This window comes from Mizuhopecten yessoensis, unplaced genomic scaffold (genome assembly GCF_002113885.1).
Source record: "Mizuhopecten yessoensis strain PY_sf001 unplaced genomic scaffold, ASM211388v2 scaffold716059, whole genome shotgun sequence".
Taxonomy (NCBI): Eukaryota; Metazoa; Mollusca; class Bivalvia; order Pectinida; family Pectinidae; genus Mizuhopecten; species Mizuhopecten yessoensis.
The window spans coordinates 90046-100098 of record NW_018479927.1 but is presented as its reverse complement, the minus strand read 5'-3'; the positions used below and the strand labels follow the sequence as shown (position 1 = coordinate 100098).

Sequence of the window (10053 nt, the reverse complement as noted above, 5' to 3'; positions counted from 1 at the left end):
GGGGGGGGGTGGTGTGTCATATTACTGCCATTTATAGTTCAGTTATGAAGAAAATTTACGTCATACGAAGATTGAAATATTTGCTGAATAGGAATAGTTTGTTTGAAATTGATAATTAAACAATTTTACCAGTTTTAGAATGTACTTGTCAATTATGAGATGGTTGTACTAAATTTGACTCAGAAAAGTAAGAGAAAGACCAAAGAGAAGCTGTTTGAATTATATACGGCCTTCCTTCATATGCCCGTGTCGAAGATTTACATTTTGAAAAAGGTTTAGAAACTCTTTCAAATCGTCGAAAACGTAGAAAACTTCAACTTTTATCTAAAATGCACAACAACTTAACTCCAGATTTTTAAACGATCTCCTGCCACCTACTATTACAGAAAATAACAGGTACACTCTTAGAAATAGCAGTGATTATAGAGTTCCTCTACTTGGGCTTTCTCTCACCAATCGTTCCTTTATACCTTCTACTCTTCGTAGCTGGAACTCCATAGATCTATCTAAACTAACTATGAAACGATTTCTCTGATTGGCCAATGCATTTACTATTCTAATGCGTTAGATGAGCATTTTAACGCGTTAGAAGTGACTTTTAACGCGTTAAATGCATTCTATAAAAAAAAACAGATAGCAGTTGGCCCAATGCATCAGGGTTAGTTGGGCCATCGTTGGAAAATGACGTTGGGCCAACATCCTTTTGCAAATCGGCCCCATGTTGGCCCTGGATGTTGGAACAACGTTGGCCCAACAACTACTTGATGTGGATACAACATTTGGCTAACGTTGTGCCAACTTTACAACTATGTTGGGTCAACGTTGGGCCAATGCTTAATTGTGATGCATATTTGACGTTGGCCCAACATTACACCAACGAACAAAGTTTGCTGGGCCAACGTTGGTACAATGCTGTATTTTGTTGTTTTGTTTGTAGTCTCCAAGAAAGCTGGGTCCACGTCCCGAGGCTGGGTACATTGGTGCTCAGTGCGTATGTGATCATTTCGGGGTGTGATTGTCGCGCGCTGGGCGTCAACGTAGCAGAAGGCTTTCACAGTAGCTCCAATTTGAGCCAACCTGTTTGCCGTGGGTTGCGTCTCGTATTCCTGGGGGAAGAAGATCCTGGTGGTTGAGCAGGGGTCGGAATCACTGATGAACTCTGGATTGGAGGGAGACATGATCCGACTTTCTGCAACATACTACTTTGGCTTCGGACTCTGGGAAGTCGAGAGGTGGTATGGGCCCTCTATCACCAATCGGCTGGTCACGCCGAGCCCTTGGTTTACATACTTCCAAGAAGGCGGTGGCTTAGGGTCAATCGCGAGAGTATGCTCTTCCGGGTAATATATATACTCGTTATGTATACTTTTACGAGTATACTACTTTGTGTATCCCTGACACTTTGGCGCTGGATATCCGCGCTGATATTAGTGTCCCCTTGTTGGGCTCCGGGGCGGGCGGGGACACAGACAGTGAACTAATTAATAAACATACATGGGTAATGAAAAAAACACAGAAAAACACCCTACAACTACCACATTCCCACAATTCATCATCATGTCGTCAACCACTAGTGGAAAAACTGCAGCAACATTGTCTCCTCTTCTGTTGAGGAAGGGTATAAAAGGAATAGCTGGGGACGTAAAGTCCGTCAAACCTTTGGGATCTGGCGATCTCCTAATCGAAGTTTTTCGCAAACAACAGGCGATTAACCTACTGGGTACCACCAGTTTTGGAGGTATCAGTGTTATAGTGAAAGCACATCCATCACTAAACAGCAGCAAGGGGGTAATCAGATGCCCCGCCCTGCGTAATGACGCTGATGCCGCCATACTGGAGTACTTCCAGGAGGAGGAGATCCCAGTCTCTGAGGTGCGACGGATTTTGTCCAAGAAGAACAACAAGTTGGTTCCAACAGACACATTTGTACTGACCTTTGCTACCCCATCACTACCTTCGGCCGTAGTGATTGGTTACCAAAGGTGCAGTGTCTCCGTCTACATCCCTAATCCATTAAGATGCCGTAACTGCCAGAAGTACGGACATCATGAAAAAAGATGTAGGCGGAAGACCGTTTGCCAGTACTGTGGTCGTGAAGGTCATGAGGACCAAAGCGACTGTGATATTGCCAACCTGCGTTGTGTTAATTGTGAGGGAAAGCATGCTGCTTCGTCTCGAGACTGTCCTGCCTGGAATCGCGAGAGAGAGATATTGCGGGTCAAATTTACCCGAAATGTCTCCTTCCCCGAGGCTAGGAGGATAGTGGAGAGCACGGACGTGGCTGCTCCCTCATATGCACAAGTGACGAAAGTCCGGTCGCCGGTTGACAGTGTCGCAGTCAAGGATGCTTCAGTTCAAGTATCTGCAGACATACCTGCCTGGGGCTCACAAGTCCCAGACATGTCTGGCCAAGATAACTTGAAAATCCTCACGGGAGACCCATCTCGTTTCACGTCTATACGAAAACCAACCAAAAACAACAAACAGTCAAAAGCAGCATCACCATCAAAACCAGCATCTTCATCAAAACCAGCATCTTCATCAAAACCTGCACCACAATCAAAACCAGCACCACAATCAAAACCAGCACCACCATCAAAAACACCTTCCACTTCAGGAGAAAACCCTTCAAAGGTTGGCCCATCTAGGGCACATGTGCGTTCGCAGCGATCTCGCTCACTCACATCTGTTCCTCGATCCCAACTGAGACCAGAGGCAACATCACCTACCAACAGACCTAGGAAAAAAATTAGAATAGCGAGGGGCAAATCTGAAGGACCGGATCTGAATGTCACCTTTGGCAAAGGATCAGAGGACCCGACAAACCGGTTCAATGTCCTACTAGATTTCGATGATGAGATGGAGACGAATGCCTCAGCGCTTCGTGCTTCGACTCCATCGAAATCCAGCCAAAATAGCAAAAGATAAATAATACAATTATCCAATGGAACATCCGCGGATTAAAGGCAAATATAGAAGAATTTCAGAATCTATCAAAAGAATTTAGACCCGCCATTTTTTGTCTACAAGAAATCATGCTCAAAAACCCAATCACGCTTAGAAATTTCTCACTCTACACTAACATTCCAACTGTAGTTAGCAGAGCAGCAGGTGGCGCAGCGGTAGCTGTCCATAAAAATATTCCTCACAGAATGATCAAGTTAAACACAAATTTACAGGCTGTTGCTGTCTGTGCAACATTACACAGACAAATAACCGTCTGTTCAATTTATCTCCCTCCGAGTATTGTTTTCACTTGTGAGCAACTCAATAATCTCGTCTCCCAGCTCCCAACACCATTCATAATCCTCGGTGATTTTAATGGTCATAATAGCCTGTGGGGCTCTCCCAACACAGACGAGAGAGGAAGACGTATTGAGGAATTTATAGATAAAAACAACTTGTGCCTTTTTAACAACAATACCCCTACTTATTTACACCCTGCTACAGGCTCTCGTACCCACATTGATCTATCATTATGCCATCCATCCATTTTACTTGACTATGACTGGAGGGTAAATGATGATCTTTGTGGGAGTGACCACTTCCCAATTTTTCTTCAGAATATTGGGACTCCTCTTGATGATCCTCTACCTCGATGGAATATGCACAAAGCAGATTGGGCCCAATTCCAACACATGTGCATTGAAAAACTAACCATAGACAATTTTACTAACCTCGACGACCCTATCAAAACTTTTACTGAAACACTCACTTCTATTGCCCAAAAGACAATTCCAAAATCCGCTCCAAAACCTACGAAGTTCCTTTTATCTGAAGAATCTTTTAAAACACGCAGTAATCGGGCAGCTGCTCTAAGACGCTACTTCAATTGCCCAACTGCTTCAAACTACAGTGAATTTAAAATTTGGCGGGCAAAGGCTCGGCGATCAATTAAAATTGACAAAAGAAACAGCTGGAGAGAATATGTATCCAAGATATCATCAAACACGTCCTCAAAAAAAGTATGGGATATGATTCGGAAAATAAGTGGGAAAAAGAAAAAGGCAACATCCTCCCACCTCATTAATAAAAACAAAATTTTCTCGTCTATAACTGAAATTGCTGATGCATTTGCAAAAAACATAGCTAAAAACTCATCCCCTTTAAACCACTCCCAAAAATTCCAGTCTTTGAAAAAAAAGAGAGAAAAGAAACGGCTCAATTTCAAATCATCAAACAAAGAAAGTTATAATGAACAATTTACCCTACCAGAACTTGTTGATTCGCTTAGAAAATCACAGGACACTGCTTCAGGTCCTGATGATATTCCATATCAATTTCTAAAGCACTTACCGGACTCTTCACTAACATGCCTTCTTTACATATTCAACCAAGTTTACGCTTCCGGAAAGATTCCCGATTCGTGGAAGAACTCCACAATTATACCTATCCCAAAACCGGGAAAGGATGCTACTGACCCAAACAACTATCGTCCTATCTCTCTGACTAGTTGTGTATGTAAAACTTTGGAACGAATGATAAACACTAGACTGGTTTGGTTTCTTGAGGCCAACGATATAATATCCCCTCTTCAAAGTGGCTTTAGAAATAGAAGAGGGACAAATGACCATCTCATCAGATTAGAGACGTTCATTCGAGAGGCTTTCGCCAAGAAAGAACACCTTGTCGCTGTGTTCTTCGATCTTGAGAAGGCCTATGATACTACATGGCAGTATGGCATCATGAAAGATCTTCACGACCTTGGCGTACGTGGAAACCTTCCCAATTTTATATCTAATTACCTATCAGATAGACACTTCAAAGTCCGTGTTGGTTCAACTTTTTCTGAAACGTCTAAACAGGAAATGGGAGTCCCACAGGGTGGAATCCTATCAGTCACACTGTTTGGACTTAAAATAAATGATATAGTCAAATGTCTTGGTCAATCAACAGAAGGGTCGCTATTTGTGGATGACTTCTTGATCTGTTACAGATCTAAGAACATGCACACGATAGAACGACAACTTCAACAGAGTTTAAACAAACTACAAAATTGGGCAGACGAAAACGGCTTCAAATTCTCTAAATCCAAAACTGTGTGCATGCATTTCTGTCAAAAACGAAAAGCACACAATGACCCAAATCTAACACTCGATGGCACTAGAATTCCTGTTGTTGAACAGACTAAATTTCTCGGCCTCATTTTTGATTCGAAACTCTCTTTCATACCACATATAAAGTATCTGAAGGATAAGTGTTCCAAGGCGTTAAACATTATACGAGTCCTTTCTCATACTGATTGGGGAGCGGATCGTGAAATGCTTTTGCGCCTATACAGATCACTTATTCGAACAAAACTGGATTATGGTTCTATGGTATACGGGTCAGCGCGCAGTTCGTACCTTCAGATGCTAGATCCAATCCATAACCAAGGGCTACGTCTTGCCCTGGGAGCTTTTCGAACAACACCTGTAAAAAGCCTGTACGTGGAAGCAAATGAACCATCCCTTTATGACAGAAGAATAAAACTTTCATTACAATTTGCAACTCAATTAAAATCAAACCCTAAAAATCCTGCTTTCAACCAAGTATTCAACCCCAAATACCAAAACATATTTACGCAAAACCAAAAACTTCTGCCAACATTTGGTATCCGAATTTTGAATTTCCTGCAAGAACTCAACATAAAATTGACGGACATAGCTGAATTTAACATATCTGATGTTCCTCCGTGGACCATTCAAACCCCCGATTTTAACTTTACATTACATGAGCGAGGGAAATCAAGTGTTATGCCCGAAGAACACAAATCCTCCTTTCGGGAATGCATTTCGAATTACCCTTCTCATACACAACTTTACACCGATGGCTCCAAAGAAGGTGAGAAAGTGGCAGCAGCCTGCTGTACTGCCAATACTTGCACTTCAGTCCGACTACCAGACGGCGCCTCCATCTTTTCTGCTGAAGCATGCGCCATTGGTTTGGCCCTCGACCATATCGATGAACACCGCATTAAAAAGGCAATTATTTGTTCAGACTCTCTATCTGTCCTACAGAGTTTACAGTTACGAGATCCTAAAAACACAATCGTACAAAACCTTGCTCTTCGAATATCTCGTATATTAAAAAAGTCTAAAATAACTTTACTATGGATTCCGAGCCATGTCGGAATAAAAGGCAACGAATTTGCTGACAGGGAAGCAAAAAATGCATTGAATCTCGAACAAACAAATATCAAACTACCATACACAGATTTTAAACCTACTATTCGTACAGCCATTCAAAATGAATGGCAGAAACGCTGGTCTCTGGAGACCAACAACAAACTTTTTAAGATACAACCGAAACTTAAAACATCTATTCCCAGTCGGAAAGATCGTAGAGAGGAAGTTGTCCTCGCTCGGCTCCGCACTGGGCACACATATCCTACTCATTCGTACCTTTTAAAACGAGAAGATATACCTTCATGCCACGCATGTGACACTCCATTTACAGTGGAGCATTTTTTAATAGAATGTTCCGATTTTAAACACATTCGTGATAACTACTTCCGAGTCCCGGATATGAAAACACTTTTCAGTTCCGTGGATTCGAAGGCATTATTTAACTATTTGAAAGACATCGGTCTATTTTATAGACTCTGATGTCTTTTAACCCACCTTATCATTTTTGACGTTATATATATATCGCATATTCCATATCATCTATTCGTTATCTCTTTTATTATTTTAACTCCCTTTTATTTATTTTTTATTATCTACACATACAATGCGAATACTTTTAAAATGAACCATTTTATCTGATTTTATCTTCGCTATTCACATGTTTGTTAAAAAAGTAAAATAAATAAATAAATCACCATGGCCCTAAATGACCACAGCCGTCGATGGGCCGTTAAACATAAACAAACAAACAAACAAACAAATTGTTTGTAGTGGGCTTCCCGTCCTATTAACAGCTAAGGGTTTTTAAGGACGATGTCAAGATAGACACAAGAAAAGACAGAAAGAAAGAATATGGGAAAAGATGGGAATGAGAAATGAATAAAATGTTGGTGTCTGATAGAAAACAAACAGTGATTTAGATTATATCATATCCATCCATTTTATTTTCTACTCTGGCTGATTGGTAGCCGATGCCACCAAGTGCAGCTGTCGCCGTCTCTTTCTGCCTTTTGATTTCCTCCCTTTTTGTCCCCGCCCCTTCTCGGTCCCCTGTACATCTCAGCCAGTCTTTTGCAATATTATTGACCTCGTTGTACAATGTAGGTGGCCTTTGCCGGGAGGTGGTTTTTCCGTACAGTCCCTTAAAAATATGGTTACATTAAATGTGTAATAAGGAAAGTATTCCTAGTTCATTGTGCAGAAATTTTAAGCGACAAGGGCTCAACCATAGTTAATTTTGTAAGGTAAAAAAATCAAATGACCCTAGATCATTTCCTCGCAAATCTATAAATATTTCTGTAATGGTTTCAGTAAAACAAAACCAGTATGCAGCAATTCAACACAGATACAGTACTATATAACATAAACATAAAACAATTAATTTGACAACAAAAGTAGGGTAATATATATTATTAAATCATATGTAAGTTTCAGGCTGTGTAGTTTGGCAGGATTTGACGCCCTTGTTAAATAGAATCTCTACAAAAGAAATAACATGAGGGTGAGGCCTCTACATATGTCTACAAGTGATTGTTTTTTGCATTTTGTATTAGAAAACACTTTTAGTAAGCTATGGATGTCATACTTTAAATTCATGTCGTTATTGGCACGAACCTCCACCCATAGTAAGCTATAATGTGATATTTACAGTATAAACAAAATAATTATAGGATGTAGTCTAAGAATTACTTCCATTCCATACAAACACACACACACACACTACAGGTACACATGGATATCCACCGTCGTGTGTGTATCTCGATAGAGACGATATTCATGCCGACTTAAAAATATCTTGCAGTATATACCCATACCATTCCTGTTGTATACATGTAATAACTTATTCCTTTATTAAGATTATTTGTAGACTATAGTAAGAATAATATGTAGGTCAACTGGACATTCACATGCAGCTCAAGTATTTTATTGAGAAAATTAAGTTATTTTAAGAGGTAAAACACCATACAATACTTCTGATGATAACAATAACACAATTGTCTTTTAATACATATATATACTTATATTATGATATGAAAATCACAGCTTCAGTGAATCCTCTCAGTCTGTATGTGCACAATTAAAGCACTGGTCCAGCGGGCGGAGAAATTACCCCGAAAATTGTTCAGTAAATGATTATATTGATCCCAAAGTGTGTTCGGTTTGTTATACAAACTTCGAAAAGGCAGTACAAATGGTACAAAGGCTTGTGAAAGGGGCATTACTCGCTAAGGCGGATGTTAAATCTGCATTTCGATTAGTTCCAATATGGCCCGGGGATTTTGATTTGTTGGGTTTTAAGGATGATGACATGTATTTCTTTGATAAATGCCTACCTATGGGTTATTCAATTTCTTGTTCAATTTTTGAAAAGTTCTCTACGTTTATAGAGTACATTGTCAGTAGGCGTTTGGGAGGTGGTGATGTACTTCACTACCTAGATGATTTTCTGTTCGGAGGTGTAAGAAAACCTGACCAGTGTTATTTAGCTCTTAAAGAATTTGAGAGCGTATGTGATGAGATAGGCGTACCGATTGCACCTGAGAAGACAGAAGGGCCTTGTACCCTCTTGTGTTTTCTTGGTCTTGAAATAGATACAGTGAATATGTGTATCAGGGTTCCTATGATTAAAGTACAAGAAATTGTTCAAAAGTTAAGGGTCATGTTGACGCAGGCCAGAACAACTTTGAAACAATTACAATCCCTTTTAGGAGCTTTGCATTTTGCTTGTAGAGCTATTCCGGTTGGGAGAACCTTTTGTAGGCGCCTAATAAATGCCACAATAGGTACCACCAATGCGTATCATCATATCAGGATCACATCCCCAATGCGTGAGGACATGAAACTTTGGTTAAATTTTTTCATTTTTTTTTTTATTGGGTATCAGTATTTTGTGATCAGTTCTGGATCACTAATTCAGACTTGCAGGTTTTTACTGATAGTTTAGCCAAGAAGGGTAACGAATTTGGAGCTTATTTCGAAGGGAAATGGGTATTTGATTCGTGGCCTGAGTGTTTGGTTGAGAAAGGGTACACCAATGACATCACAGTGTTGGAATTTTTTCCTTTATTGGTTTCCGTATAGATATGGGGTGAAAGGCTGAGAAACAAGAAAGTGCTCTTTAGATGTGATAATCAATCAGTGGTAGCAATTATTAACTCTATGACAACTAAATCCGTTGCTGTTCTGACTTTGCTTAGAGCATTTGTACTTCGCTGCCTGTCTTTAAACATCTTATTCAAGGCGGAACACATTCGAGGCTGTAAAAATAATTTGACTGATAGTCTATCACGTTTGCAGTTAAACAATTTCCGGGACTTGGCTCCTCGGGCAGAAGCAGAGCCGGAACAAATGCCAACGTGGCTGTGGTCAATCTTCAGCCTCAGCTTGGACGACTTTTAGCTGCCAGTTTGTCGGAGAACACAAAATCTCTTTACTCGAGTGCGTTATTTTTTTTTGATAATGTTCCATTGACCATATTTTGCTGTTCATATGTCACCATTCAAATGAAGGCTCTGCTCCATCTACAGTTTCTTCTTACTTATCAGCAATAAGTTACTTGCATAAATTCAAAAATTGGCAAGATCCAACATCATGCTTTATTGTAAAGAAAAGTCTTGAAGGTCTCAAAATATTGAAATATACGACAGACAGCAGAGCCCCAATAACATGCGATGTGCAGGTCAAAATTAACCAACAAATTCCCAGCATTTGTTTGAACATGTATGAACAATTGATGTTTCGAGCTGTATATTGTTTGGCATTTTTTGGATTAAAAACAATCGGGTATGTCCGGTACATATTATCCTTGCTTTTCTGAAGGTACGTTCTGGTCGATCTGGATATCTGTTCCTACACCAGAATGAATTACCGCTGGCCAGGTACCAGTTTGCCGCAGTTCTTCGTAAATGTGTCGTCTCTCTAGGTTTACCGCATTCAAATTATAAAT

General features: G+C 40.1%; 1 protein-coding gene across 1 annotated transcript; it reads left to right on the top strand.

The window, feature by feature from the left end:
- Positions 1–1557: 1557 nt before the first annotated feature.
- On the top strand, positions 1558–9506 carry LOC110441615. The gene is made up of 2 exons (XM_021484804.1): positions 1558–2358; positions 9405–9506. The coding sequence occupies exons 1-2, from the start codon at positions 1558–1560 to the stop codon at positions 9504–9506; spliced, it is 903 nt and encodes a 300-aa protein (XP_021340479.1).
- The last annotated feature ends 547 nt before the right edge of the window (positions 9507–10053 follow it).